At 38.9% G+C, this 15,360-nt stretch overlaps 1 protein-coding gene across 8 annotated transcripts in view; it reads left to right on the forward strand.

The window, feature by feature from the left end:
• Window positions 1-21: 21 nt before the first annotated feature.
• Window positions 22-15,360, forward strand: part of MYO9B (myosin IXB) — a 45,217-nt gene continuing 29,878 nt past the window's right edge. For all 8 annotated transcript variants that reach the window (XR_003253721.1, XR_003253722.1, XR_003253720.1 and 5 more), the window contains exons 1-2: window positions 22-99; window positions 9,381-10,274. Coding sequence is in view for 5 of the 8 variants with exons in the window: in XM_026067127.1 (XP_025922912.1) it covers window positions 9,438-10,274 (837 nt within the window). In the remaining 3 variants the exon portion in view is untranslated. The remainder of the gene's footprint in view (window positions 100-9,380; window positions 10,275-15,360) is intronic.

The following is a 15,360-nucleotide window of genomic DNA, read 5'->3' on the forward strand; positions in this document are numbered from 1 at the left end:
CCCCTCCCCTCCCCCCACCCGGAAGTGCCCAGCGGCGCCTCGACGGGGCCTGTGGCGGGCGGCGGTGCCGGTCACCAGCGCTTCCCCCACCGGCGTGAGGTAGGCGGTGGTGGTGGCGAGAGCCCCCGCGCCCCGGTGGGCGCCCGCCCTCCTTCCCTTCCCCCTCCGTGGGCTGAGCTGCTTGGTTGGGGGGGGGGGGCGCCGGAGAGGCGGCCGCGTCTCACAGAGGGGGCGGCGGGGCCCTGGCGGGCGGCCGCCCCGGCCGTTTCCCTCAGGCCCGGGAGCGGGGCCGCGGTGGCGGGGGGCGGGCGGCCGGGCAAGACCGCGTCGCTGCTGCTGTTGGTGCTGCTGTTGCGTTTTGTCTCCGCTGTGCCCAGAGCGCTGGACGTGTCCTAGGCGAAGGAGCGCCTCGCCCGCCTCCTTGTGCCTCCCACCCCGCACAATAGGCGCCGGCAGGATCCTGCCGTGATGTTCGCTCCCGTCTCCTGCTTTCTGACCTTTCAGCCGTGCTGCTTTCTCACATGATGCCTCTAACTCCCGGTGCGACCTGCCTGCAAGCGTCCACAAATGCCCCTCGCTGCCTTCTTCCCCCAAGCTTCCTTAAAACTGTCTTTTGTTTGTTTGATTTTGGGAGGCAACGCTTGACAAATATCAAGGCTGCTGCTGTGCTGACGCCATGCTTTATCGTGCTTTATCGGTGCCTAACTGATTTGTGCCTCTCGCTGTTTATATCTTGGTAGTGTTTGGTCTTTTTGGTAAGTTTGGCTTTTCAATCTTTGGGATGTAAAACTTTTGCAAGCTGGGGGCATCTTTTTGTTATGCATTTATAGACTAAATGTAGCAGAGTTCTCTCCTGATCCGTGACTACTGTGATGGTACGGTTGATACAGTTATATGTCAACCTAGCATGAGACTAGATGACTTTCTAATATCATTGTTAGTCTTGTTTTTTATTACTCTGTAAATATTTTGGCAAAATTCTCCAACAGCTTTGTTTGCAAGTTCTTTGTGAAAAGTGAGAAGTACTTTGTATCCAAATGAGTTCTAATGTTCCTTGATTTCAGCTTCTGGATGGGTGGCAATGTAGCAGAGGTCTGGAGATGATCTCAGGCTTCTGGCAGATGTAATTAGCCTTTCAAAGATGTCATCGGCATCCTCCCACATTACTCTTTAAGGTGGATTGGTATCGGTTCGTCTACCTAGCTATTTGCAGATAAGACTTTGTCATAGGTAGTTAGGGAGATCTCTGATTTCAGGTCTGTTAGCTGGAGTACATGACTGAAGTACTTACCCTGAAGTAACAGTGTGAGGTAACCTTGCATTCCAGTTTAATATATTGGTGTCACACCCATCAAGTTTTAGTAAGCCTGTGGTGCCTTTAACTATGCATCTTGTCAGGAAGAGGTCTAGGAGAGAAAACGTAGGGAAAACAACATGAAGAATGTCTGATGTAAATGTATATTCATTTTAGCTTCAAGATTCACTGTAGCTCTTCTCTAAAAAGAGTTCTTTTTGATTATTTTCATCTTTGAGCTTCAGAAATGGTGCCCCTAATGATGAGATTCTTTACCTGCTGTAGACTAAAAATATAGTAACAGCTTCTTCACTTGTCAGGATGATGCATCTTAGGCCATTTACTTCATCGCTAGTGTTAACTTATTAACATCAAACTTGGGAGATACTACAGTAACATGCTGGACCTGCTTTTATAGAACTGAACTTTTTTTGTAGTTGTTGTTACCATGCATGAATATTTGCCTTAACAAAAAGCTTTTTCAGTAGTGAAGACTGTAGTTTGTGCAGTGACAGGGCAGCTGTCTGTGGAAATGGGTATTCTAATCAGAGTGGGAGGATTTATAGGTTTGTGTTCTTCTGTGGAACCTAAAACATTTGCAGAATTGAATAATTTAGAGTAAATATAGACAACAAAAAATTTAAGTGAGGTACACCCAGTAAGTAAAACTTTGTACAGACAGTTTTCAGACGAATAATGATTCAAACATTAGACCTATTGAATAATCCTGTATATGAATAACTGTTTGACTCATATGCACATAGTCCAATATTACTTAGGCTAAATATGGCCTTTCCGTAGCTGGATGGGCAAATATCATGGTTCTCATATCTTAGGAATTTAAAAAGAAAAAAAGTCCTAAAAGATGCAACAGTATTAGCTATTTCACCAGTCGGGGGGGGGGGGGAAGTCATGAGTTATAATTAAACAAAAAGTCCATGGTTCAATACATTTTTTGTGAATTTGAAGGATGAAGGGGTTTATTAACTCAAGTTTCTAAGAAACAAGACATACTTATTCTGCCCATCTTTTCTTCTCTGACTTTTGAATTTTTTGGTCAATTGCAGTTATATTTTATTGAAACAGAAGTCTCTAACATGATCCGCTATCTCTACATTGTTAAATATGGTGAATGTTTTTTTAGGAGGGCTATTTACGGGAGGATGGTGCCATATAAAAACATGTAGTACCACAAGTGTTAAAAACTTGTATTAGAAGAGTAGCACTTTGGGGTTTGAATCTCATGCTCAGTTTATAAATGCATGTAAGTTCTTTTTGGTTTTTGTCTTTTTTAAAGGAGAAAACTATTCAGAACTGACCAATATCAAGAAGAAGTCCTGAGATACTTATAAGGAATTTTTTTCAGTAGGTGGCTTTTTAATAGATTGTCTGTGTTCTGAAAGGGTTAGCAGTGTCTTTATTTCAGAGAATGAAAATTCAGAGGTTTGGTCTCTTAGTATATCATGTTTTCTCCATGTAGCAAGTGACTTAAGTGTGGCTTGCGGGGTTGCTTTTATCTAGGCTTTATTGTGTTGTTTGTAGCCGATACTATGTTACCAAATAAAACTCAAGGCAGGTCCCAGCAAAATTTGCCCTTCTTTCAAAGATCAACACTGTTTAAAAATACCAGTGTTTTAAAGCTATTTATGATGTTTGTAGATTCTGTTGCTGATGAACCAGTTGTTATTTTTTATTCACACAGTAGTCAGACCTAACGTTTCTTAAGAGAATTTCTTATCAGTGTAGTTGAGCAGTGCAATTTTGACTTCCTTTGTTGACAGCTGTAATGCCATTAATGATAAAATTAAGAAAATTACTAAAAGTGGTGAGAATAGTGTCCAGGGCTCTTCTGATTATGCTGTTTGCCACAAATGCCCTTGGTTGTTCTGCCTTCATTCCTTGTTTTTTCAGCTTCCATCATAAGAGCCACATTTTCATTTCCTCTGAATCATACTCAAATGTACATCCATAACTCTGACATCACACTCTTTTAAGGTAATAACATGTTGTTAAACCTTTAACGCCACTGTAAGCCTGATAAGGTATCCTGGGCTTGTTGAGGTTAAATTGTGCATCTGAGTCATTAAGAGGAAGTGGAGGTCTGCATCTTAGGTGATCTAAGAGCATAGATTGGGATCAAGGTCTTAAGGGCCATAAAGAGTAGAGAAAAGGTAACTGAGAAGGAACTACCTGTAATGAAGGTAATTTTTTTGACTTTCCTGTAATACATTGCATTACTTGCATTGCAGTCCAGTGTCTTGATTAGGCAGTTTATGGCAGACATTAGCTTCTCTGGCAGCGATGACTAGAAAAAGTAGTAACAAATATGTTGCCAATTTTTATGCTCCATTCAGAAATACCTCTTTTGGGATTGAAAAAGGAAAGAGCTTTTGATTAAAGACAACCAGGGCTCTAGAGTTGTTTAGTTCAACAGAACTGTAGACAACCAGGGAAAAATATTGAAGTGTAACTAGAACACTAAGCAATTTTCAAGTAATCTATGAATGTTTGGAATATTAAAAAAAAGGGGGGGGTCGTGGAGTCAAGGAAATTTAATTATGATCTACTAAAAGCGACCGCGTGTCTCTGAAGTTTGCTATAGTAAGGCTAAAGCCTTGCCTTACCTGTAAAGCACAGTTCATTCTTGAAGTTTTAGGGTGTCTCTACAACCTATGATCTTGCTGGAAATTTCTTGCTTTGGAAACCAAGGACAAGTTATAGTTGAATATTTTTGAAATTGCTAAGTGTTTGCAATTTGATTTGGGGAGGGAGGTCTTCTTTGGGGACAATAATTGGTGATTTTGATATTGAAGAATATTAGAGGTCAGGCAATTGTGATATATTTCTACTTTCATATTGAAAGATACTTGGTGAACAATGTGAGAAGCTTGAAGCTTTCGGATTGAGGCATGCAGCACTGAAAACATACATGAAAATGTGAAGAACTGGAATGTTATGAAGTTTGTTCTGGACAATTTTTCTGTAATGGTAGCTTTCCCTTTTTAGCTTCACTATGATTCATTGACTAAACATGTGGTCTCAAATTATGGCCTTATTTAAACTAAACAGATACCCTGCGCTAATGGGGGCAAAGTCCTTTTCTAGAATTTTACTACATTATAAAATGTTGGCTTTAATGCATGTTATGAAAATTGATTTGTTTAGTAGAGACTCGAAGATGGTTAGAAAATACCATCAAAATTACCATATAGAATTTGCCTTTTTTGCTTCTGTATTTCTATTAATGTTGTCTGGACAAAAAATAACATTTTGAGTTAATGCTGAAATATGTAGCCTACTACATTTCTTTCATAAAGCATTGAAGTAGTTACCTGAGATGCTGCCCTTCTGAGTGATTTCAGTGGCAAGTGTAATCAGTTCTCCAGTGACGGACCAAACAGTACAGCCCCATGTTGACTTAATTATTGTTGCATAAAGCTAGCGGGGTTTTAGTACATTTTGGCTTGCTTATAGTTTATATAAAAACTAATATTGCTTTAAACTGTTGTCTTACAGGCTAGTTATATTAGTGTTGTTGACAAAGATACAGTTACTTTGTAGAATTTGGAAAGGTAGGGGTGGAGGGGAGGGAGAGGAACAAAATCCTGGGAAGAGTTTTTTAGATTGGTTAGACTTGCTTCCATTTTTCTAGATGTGTTGGAATCATCGTTCTAGGATAGTTGGATACAGGGGACCTATAACCGGTACCTTCTGTTTAAATTTGTCTTGCCCTACTCCCAGGTTTCCCATTTTTCTTCAATCTCACTTGAAAATAGGTACTTTTAAGTTGCATATGTTACATTGGGACAACAAACCCACTGTCATTAGGGCACAAATCATACATCACTATATCCTTTAACGTGCTAATCCCACGCACTGTTGCCCCACTCATGCCCACAGTAGTACTACAGTCTAATGGGTTGAACAAAAGATTAGAATCAAAAGCTTTTCTTTTCTAATTTTGCCTGATTTTTGTCTTGCCCACCTTGCCTAATTCTTCCCCTGTGTTTGCATCTGTAAAATAGGAGTATGGTGAGAAATAATACTTTGTTGTGTTTTGCAGATGCCGATGACTGTACACAGTCAATTTTTAAGTACTATGAAGACATATACTTGTGCTACTAAAGGCTTGTGAAAAGTAAAACTCATTTTAAGGAAAACAGGAAGGAGTCTGAATGTGAAGTCTAAAATTAGTTGATGCACGCTTAGTGCCAGCTTCTCTCCCACTTATTAAATTCTCTAATGCACAGCTTTATTTTGCCCAGTGCATTGGAAAGGAGCTCCTTATGGGAAAGAGCATTGAAAGAAATTTGAGGTAACTTTGTAGAAATTTCCAGCTCTTACAAAAAGAACTCAGTAGTGATTGGGTTGCTCTTTTCCTGAGTATGCTGCTTTGCATGCTGACCAATATGGTTTCATTATTACCTTGTACTCTTGTATTTCTTCTTTTTCTTCCAGTATTCTCTGCACCTGAATTCAGGCTTCTGCTTCACTGATGAACCAATTTACATTGAAACAGTAAATATTTCAATTACTTAAAAACTTTCTAAGTAACTATAGAGCATAAAATTAGAAGGAATCATTGTCAACATCTGTTCACCCTGCTCTTAACATAAATGAGAGGGTGATACCTAATTAACTTTTCTCACTCAGAAGCACATCTGTAAGTGGGGAATGACTGATTTTCTGAAAAGAACTTTAGCAATCAGGCCTCTTCATTAGTGTCAGTTAAATTTTGCAATGGAGGGTAATCTTGTGGTGATGTTTGTCTTAACACTAGGCTGAATTTATCTAGCTTTGAATTCCAGCCACTGACTCTTGTTATAGTTTTGTCCTTCAGACTGATGAGGGTTATCAAATTCTAGTTCTTCATGCAAGGACTTGAACTGATATCAGTCTACCCTGTGTGTTTCTCATAGACAAAGCTTCTAGAGCATTTTGCTGTAAGGGATATCTTCCAACAGATTTTTTTATGTTCTTATCTCAGTTACTTGAATTTTGGATATATTCTAGATGCGGTATTGGTCATGCGCCTTCTGAGCACAAAGGTAATATGGCTGCCTAGCTAAATATTCATTTAACATGTATCTGGGAATTACATTCACTGCTATGCTTGTTATGTTACATGAGAATCTCATGTTTAAATGATTACCCACTATGGTTTTCAAACCTGCCAGTACCATATCTGATTGAAGTTGTTGAGTGAAAGAACACTCTTAAAGCTCAGTGTTCTTGAAAGAAAGAAAACTGCATCTGGACTTCATATCTGGTTAAAATGAGGCAGTGTTATGTTGACTGTCTTTCTGTTCATTCGCCATGTGACTGTGTATTGAAATCGTGTTTCAGCAAGTTCTTTATGCTGTAGATTATCTCCCAAATCATTCCTATAGGGCAATGGTTGGGGAAGCAGAACTGTCTGCTGTCTGCCTTACAGTTCAAGCTGTCTACCTGCACTTCCATCAGGTTGTGTCTGATAACTGCATAATATAGAAATACGTGTGCAGCATGAACAAATTAAGGTTGATGTCTGCATGTTGCTTTGTCGGAAAACTGTCATCTTCAGGATGAGAGGTCTTTCTCTTTCTAGTTTCTCAGTTATGCACATCCGAACGGAGACTACCATTGCATTTTTGCTTGCTGTAATTGGCCTGGCCCGAATTTTACATGGTAGAGAAGAGGCTGTGTCCCGGTTTCCTCTTTGGGAAGTGTTTTGGGGAGTCTTGAGCAATGTACCAGATGTATCTTGGTAACTGACATGAGATGAGGTTAGGAAACCTCTGTCAGTGAAGTCAGAGGTCAGCACCTTGGTGAGAAGTGTAGCTGCAGCTCTTTGTGGACAGCAAGTTGGTGGCACATTTCTTAGGGTGCTGTTTTGGCCAGAGTACCTTAGGAGGGGACTTCCTCTATCATGCCAGACTGTAATGGCTATCTGACTGAAACTAATTGCTGAGGGGAAAAAAAGGAAGTCTGAGCTAGCCTGTTTCCCTTGGTTGACTGATGTGAAAAGAAATTGGTCACTGTTCTTTTTCTGTCTGTTCTCCAGATTCATCTTCCCCATAAGCAGCAGTCTATCGCTGATTCTACTATATGTTAAGGTGTTTGAGCTTCTGTAGGTCAAGAATGCTTTACATTTGCATAATTCCTTCAAAGACACTTCAGACTTCTTTACTACTGATCAGTGATAAGTATAGGAAATGGAGGCCTTTGAGCACTCTGGTCCATCCTTCTGTATTGCCAAGATCTTGCAATAAGCCCTCTTTAATGAATGATGAACGAAATTTTACAGAGCAAGAAACAATTTTCTGAGGGACCATACAGTCTGACCAGAGATATTTGCTGTGGTTTGTCTTGCTGTCTGTGGTTTGCTTAGCCTTCCTTTTGATGAGTAGCCACTAAAAATGATCCCGCTTGCATAACAATGACTTCTGAAAGCTTACTATTCAGAGTTCCCTTAAAGCAGATTTCTCCACTCTGAGGCAGTTCATGAGGCAGGACTATGTCATATGTTTCTCTGAAGTGATTCATTGCTTGCAGTGGAAGTGGCAGTTAAATGCTTCCAACTCTCTGCTGATTTTAATTTGAAATGATTGCTCTTTGTGGCCTTATGTAAGTTCCTGTGCAGCTGTTTAGTGACAAGCAAGCAACTTCACTGGCTTTTCTTTCTTTCTTTCTTTCTTTCTTTATTATTATTATTTATCATGTGAGCGTATAATAAAAACACTTTGTTCTTGAGACAAAAATTGAAATGGCATTTTGGGTATAAAGTTTTACAGACTGTTAAAACAAAGGGCATACCTCATTATCCTTCTCCTCTTACTGTATATTGATAAGCTAATAAATTGCTGAACTAATGCAGTGTAATCAAATCTACCCCTGGTGACCTGGGTGTACTGGATTGCAGCTGAGAGGAAAATAACCATACAGCAAATGCACAGAATGTTACTAAGTCTAGAGACTTTTAGAGTTGGCTGCAAGGAGGAGGTTGACTTCTGTAAGGTTGATGTCGTGGGACTTCGATTACAGGCCTCCAAAAGGGATGAAAGGAAGCAAAAGAAGTAGGAATGAATGATTGATATTTGAAGTTTCACACACAAGGTTCTTGAAACCCAGTGAGGAAAGAGTTAATGAAGTGGGTTATTTGGGATGAAAATTCTGCATGATAGTGTCGAAGAAGCTGAGCTGAAATGTAGTTGCAATAAGACTAATTTTACTTTGTTGCCTAAAACAGACGATAAAAAAGCAAGTTTGAACTCTCTGTAGCAAGGATGTGGTTGACTCGAGTGAAATTAGCATTCTCTTTTCTGGGTAAATTATGCATATTTAAGAAATCGCTAGTGTGTGGGCTTAGAAGGAGATGACGGGAATATTTGCATGAGTCGGTTAGAGGCACTGTTCCCTTAAAGTTGAGTGGGGTAAATACCGTACCTGTCTTGCACATTTTGTGAAAAGAGGGCTGTTGGGAACAGTGCAAGAATGTGTGGATCATGGTGTTAGAACCTTCTTCTTCCTTGCATCCATGCATTGCTTCTCCTGCCATACTTCATGGCTGCTCTAAGCTGGCACGGTTGGTTTAAGAAGTAATCAAACAGTACTTCAATCTCAAGTTGCTCGTGCGGCTTCCAGGGAGGATTTGTGTGGGAGGGGGAATAAATGTTTGTACAGCTATACAGTGAACCAGGTCAGGGAACTTGCCTGGGTTAAGACTGACCTAGGGAAACAGGGAGGTTTTTAATCTGGATCTTTATTCTAGTTGTTTGCTTCGTGCCTTTGTGAATGCTTGTGCTGCTGTAAGAGGGAGGAGGGGATGGCATGGGAATAGAAGCAAAGTGGAAAGAAAATAGATGTTGTAACAGCCGTTTGCTCAATGGGACAGGTTAAATAGACTGTTTGAAACAGCTTCACTAATGTGCAGAAATAAAACTAATGTGCTACTTCTGCACATTAGTTCTTTTTGTTAATAATTTGCCTGTGTAACAATTTTATCCTCATCTTCCAGAAAACAATACCTTGCCCTAATACCTCTTGTGCACTGTTATTTTTAATGCTCGACTTCTTTTTCTTCTCATTTATTTATTTTATTTTTTAGACAATGGGCACTGCATATTAAGCAGGAGTGGAAGACTGAAGCCCATTTGGGAGCAGAATGAGTTTAAAAGATGCTGACAGTGCAGTTTGCCAGGCAAAGGCAGCCTATAATCTTCATATTTACCCCCAGCTCTCAACAGAAAGTGCTCCCTGCTGCAAAGTGACAGCAACCAAGGACAGCACATCTTCAGATGTCATCAAGGACGTGATTAATATCTTAAACCTGGATGTCTCAAAACATTATGTGCTCGTGGAGGTGAAAGAAGCAGGTGGTGAAGAATGGGTACTTGATATAAACGATTCTCCTGTTCATAGGGTTTTACTTTGGCCTCGTCGTGCTCAGGATGAGCATCCTCAGAAGGATGGGTACTACTTTCTTTTGCAAGAAAGGAACACTGATGGGACTATCAAATACGTGCAGATGCAACTGCTATCCAAGGAGACGGATGCTCGGCGGTTGGTTGAAAGGGGTTTTCTTCCCTGGCATCAGGAGGACTTTGATGATTTGTGCAATCTCCCCAACTTAACAGAGACAACACTCCTAGAAAATCTCAAATGCCGCTTTCTAAAACACAAAATTTATACTTATGCAGGAAGTATTTTGATTGCAATTAACCCCTTCAAATTCCTGCCCATTTATAATCCTAAATATGTCAAGATGTATGAGAATCATCAGCTTGGGAAGTTGGAGCCTCATATTTTTGCCATTGCTGATGTGGCTTATCACACAATGCTTAAAAAACACGTCAATCAGTGCATAGTTATATCAGGTGAAAGTGGGTCTGGAAAAACTCAAAGCACAAACTTCTTAATTCACTGCCTCACGGCACTGAGCCAGAAAGGGTACGCAAGTGGTGTGGAGAGAACTATTCTTGGAGCTGGACCAGTTCTGGAGGTAAATTTATGCTAAAATTACCTTTCATGAAAACTGCTTCTTGAAATTTTCAAGTAACTGCTGTCAAATACTAATTTTGAGAGTGTTTAGATAGTTGCCTGCTTGGTGTAGACTTTAAATATCTCTGGGCTGCATTGTTGTTTGGCTCTGTTGCAGGACTGCTTCTAATTGATTTTCCTTAATTCATACTTCCTTGCAGTTGACTTCCTGTAGTTTTTAATTGATGTTTAACTTAACTTTCCACAACTAGATGTTAATATTCTGGGACAGAGGTTACTTGTGTTCTCCCTCTTAAAGTTCTGATGGCATTTGAATCAAGATGAAATTATAAGTAAACATTTTCACAAATAAATAGTTGCACTGAAATACTAACTGCTTAATGTAATTACGCCATTGTGTGTAAGCATATCCTGTAGCTTTTTTTATGAACTAATTTTTGAAGGGAATTATTTCCTTGGTATAAATTTTTGCTTTGAAAAGAACAACATTGTTAGTTGGGGAGAAAGTGAGTCAGTTTGGGCTTTTAATTAGAACAGTGTTTCCAACAGAAAGCAAAACTAACCACTAGAGTGAAAGGGGTACAACTGGTCTTGCATAAGGTAACAACAGGGTAAACTTAAACAGATCTTGTAGACTGCAGCCTTTCCCTTTTACTCTCTGAAAGGAAAAACTCTTTGAAATCTTTGCTGGATGTAATGATCCCCAGGAATAAAATCTTCAACAGCAAGGAGTTAGAACACTGCCTTTGGAATTTTTAAATATTCTCAAATGTAACAACAATTTCATTAATTAAAAAAAAAATTTTTAGCTAAACCATGTGAAAAAGCAATAAAGTAAACCTAAAATTGTGCTATATTTATAGACGTGATTTGAAAGTTTTTCTTTAAAGAATGGGGAATATATGCAAGTTCTCTTTTGCCTTTCTTTCTGCTGCTTGAAAGCAGAAGTAAAATTGCTTGAGGTTTGTTGGTTGCTGGAGCTCAAGTTTGCTGTTCTAAACACAAAACAGGAAGGGGTCACTGTGGAAAGCACTGTCTGATCAGCTGATCTTTTTGCATTTGATGCAATTAACTGTTTCAGGCCCTGGCCTGCAGGACCTGATACAGCAGTGTCAAACTGGGGGGAGCTGAGATCTTGTTGCTTTTGTGTGTATACATTAAAAATTAAAGTTCAACTTTGCAGGTGTTACAGGTAAATGTTGTTTAGGACTGAGAATGTTCATGAAAAGACACGTGTGGTTTTCTACAGTAAGGTTGGTTGGCACGTGCTGCAGCTTTTCAGACTTCGATTGAGCAATTTAGTAATGCATTTCATGTGAAAATAGTCTTGCTAGCTAGAACTATGCTGAGCAATTGAAAGCTTAGCTTGCAAATTTGACGAACAAATTCTAATATTGATGTTGGAGTACATATTATTGAAAATGTGAGACTCCTGAAATTCTCAGAGAAACTTCTTGCTCTATCTCATTGATTCAGTGTAAACTTGCGCTTCAGATTATTGCAAAAGATGAAGGGTTTTATGACAACTAAATATCAAAATATAGAACATCTGTATCCTAAAATGACTTTCAGAATTGAATGTATGTTTTTGTATAAAAAATATTACTTGTTGACTTGACATTAAGGAGGAAGAAATCTTTTTGAAACTGACAGGCTGAGTTAAGGTTGGTCTGGGCTCAGATAAGCCCCTGGGATACCTGTGATTGTGGCACAACTCTGTTAAGGTAGTAGGAGTAGGATCAATACTTCTCTATTCCCGTAACTTCAGTGCACAACAAAAAAATGATGCTACAGTGAGTTTAGACTTAGAGAAGTAAAATCAAGCTATCCTAATTGCTTCACTACAGAGTCAGTAGACAGAAAAGCTTCCAGGTTTCCCAGCTTGGATGCTCCTGTGCAATTCCAGTTATTAAGTGCAATTAAAAAAATCAAGTTAAACCTTGATCTCAGGGAATAATGTATTGAAAGCTTACTCTGTTTGTGGAAGCTGAACTGCTAGCAAATAAAACTCTTGTTTTAGAGTTGGTCACTTTTCGATCTAACTATGGTGACTCATCTGGGTTTTTACTTAACGGAACTTAAGTGGAACAAGGAAATTTTTCTTAAACGGGAGTTTCAGGGGATTTTTTGCATGAACAATTTTGAAGTGTGCCTGAACTATTTGAGAATGTTCTGTTTAATTTTGAAGTTTTGAGTCCTCATGAAGTGGTTTTACAAATGAAAACATGGCCTCTTGACTAAAGATAGTCTGATTCCTCTGATATAAAAGCTGTTACATTCTGGCTCAGCACTTCCCCTTTTTAGCGACCTCTTATTTTCCTGACACCTAAAAAAAAGGATCTGTTTATAGGCTGACCTTTTATAAAAGTTCAATTATTTCTAGCACAGAAAAGGTGAGTACTGGTAGTGTGGATGGAGGTGGATTTATAAGTTTATCATCACATACTTAATACGCTTGAAAATGCATTACTTAGCCAACACAGAAACAGCATTTGTTAACTAATCTCTGTCCAAAGCTATAAGCAATTTGAACATAAACTATTGTTAATATTTTAGCTCCTTGTTCACAATTTCTAGACTTTGAAGAGTGGAGCTATAGCTGTACCATGAAAGGAGATTTGGCCTTACATGTTGCTTGATATTACCTTCTCAGACATCTGAAACATTAAATACACCAAATTGAGACACTGTAGTTTAAAATTGTATCTGGCACTAGCATAGTTGTTGCCATATGCGCTAGTGAAAGGAAAGTTGGTCGTGGATTAGTCTGATGCTCAGATGTACTTCTTGCTCAACTTTGGCACCAGAGTCTGATCTGTTTATAAGGCTCGCTGTGGGAGATCTGTTAAAGAGTGGTGGGAGCCATACAGTTGCCTTAGCTGCACAGGAATTGCTCTCAGACTTTTTATTGTTTCTCCAGGATATCATGGGTTGTCTCTAGTGAAGTGCCCCGAGCCAGGTGCTAAAAACTGCCAGGAAAATAAAGATAGGTTCTGTTTTAAGATACTCCTGACTTTTTCATCCTCTTCTAAATTTAGTGTTTAAAGTATAATTCCCTGAGTTGTAGTTTTGCCTTCCAGTGTTGACTATTAAGTTCAGTTTACTTACGGTTGAAGTCCTAAGAAGGAATGCACATTTGGGAGCTATTATATGGGACAGATTGGGAATAGTGAATCAAACCATTGTTTATTTTATAGAGTTTCAAACAAGTTAATTAAACCTTTCCATACACACTTAGGAAGTTTCCAAGAAATTTGTATTTTCCTTTCATCAAGGAAATGTCTTACACCATATGTTTCAGATATAAAATGTGCAGTGCACAATCTAAGATTTAATTTATTTTGGAGACCTAACATTAACATAAAGATAAGCAAACTTTCTAAAATGTTGATAAATTTACTTACTATAATAGCTGTTTCTGACTATCTAACTTGTATGAATGGGAAGCAATAAAATTTTTGTAAATGCTTTATTTTTGGATAATTTAGCTAAAAATCAACACAAGCTCAACCCAGATAGAAGATAAGGAAAGAGGCAGGATGGACAGACCTATTGGAGTTGTCATAACTTTCTCATGTTCATTTGAAAAGCACCACCCATGTTCTTGGCGGTTTATTAATGGTACTGAACCATTCTTTGAAAAGAATTAAGGCCCATGAAATGGAAAGTCCAACAGTGAATATTCATTAAGTGATTTAGAGAAGGCAGTTGTAAATATGAATTAATTAAACTTGACAGCACAGTTGAGGGGGTAATGAGATTTACTGGAACTCAGCCAGCATGTTTAAAAGCTTGCTAAATTTCATTGTAGAAAGTAAACTTTTATATTTTACCATTCTATGGAAAACAGTAAATCAATTGGCTGTCAGCTCTGTTTTCTTTAATACAGTCCAATTGTGCTTGTGGTTTTGGTTTGAGATGGACTTAAACTAAGTGGTGCTTCGACTCTGGTTTTTGTTTGTATTTGCCATAAAAGTCTGCACATATATTTAGTGGGTGTAGTCTGTTCTATTTAAGGTAAGGTAGTTGTTTTGAGGCTATTATCTGCGTGTGTTTGTTTTAAGAATCATAATCAGAAAAGGAATGGAACTTCCTTTTTCCATTCATTTAGTTGTTACTTGCTTTTTGTAGAAATGTGGTGTTGCATACTTTTCCCTGCTGCTCACATCTCTTGGGAAAATTACCTTGTCCTTTATACACTTTCATCATGTGGGTTGCTTAGACTTCCCCAGGAGTTCACGCAGCCTGCAGAGGGTTGCAAAATTACCCTGAAACACTGCAACTTCTGAGTAGATGAGTCCATCTTTTGGAGCGTGTTTGTGAAGACCACTCCAGATGTCCCTGGAGGTGATACTCTGAAGCAGTCATTTCCTCTTCCACAGTGTAATTTGATTCTTCCGTGTCATTTTGTACATTAAAAGAATGGTCTGTTCTGTTGTGTTTCTGACATGGATTAGAGTGGTCTACATAGAAACTCCTGATAGCTTTTTCAGATTTTTGGCAATTCTCATGAAAGAGTTAAATTAGGTTTTTTAGTTGTGTTCCTGAGGTAGCTCGTAGGAGCATGTGCGTAGTTCTGGGTTTCTTTTTACAGCAAATAAATTGGTAAAATGAGAATTTGCCTGTTGCCTGAATGAGTGTGTTTTTTTTCTGAATACTGTTAAAGGTGTCACCGCTATTGAGGGAGTTTTGAATAGCAAACCCCAGTATGCCCCTTGTATTTCAAGGTAAAAGATAGGTTAGGTGACTTCCTGACTGCCAGAACAGTCTATCCCAGCTCAGAGTCCTGCTGGCCTTGGTTTGCTCTTTTTGACTCACCCTCTCTGTAGATGGCTAGTATTCTGCCTTGGAGTGGTTTAGTTTTAGTTTTTCATTTTTCTTCCTTCCTCCTCAGGGAGTCGCAAGGGAAAATAGTAAGTGGGTTTTGCTATATAAAGGATTTCTCTTCAGCTGAAGTTTTATCATGTCCCCTCATCTTCTGAATTTATTTGGAAAAGACATAGAAGGCTTTATGTGAAGGTGAAAGAAGGTAATCTTTCAGTGGAATTTGAACTCTGTATTTAATCCCTTTGAATAAACTACTGTTA

Source organism: Apteryx rowi, unplaced genomic scaffold (genome assembly GCF_003343035.1).
Source record: "Apteryx rowi isolate R43461 unplaced genomic scaffold, aptRow1 scaffold_254, whole genome shotgun sequence".
In the NCBI taxonomy this organism is placed as follows: domain Eukaryota; kingdom Metazoa; phylum Chordata; class Aves; order Apterygiformes; family Apterygidae; genus Apteryx; species Apteryx rowi.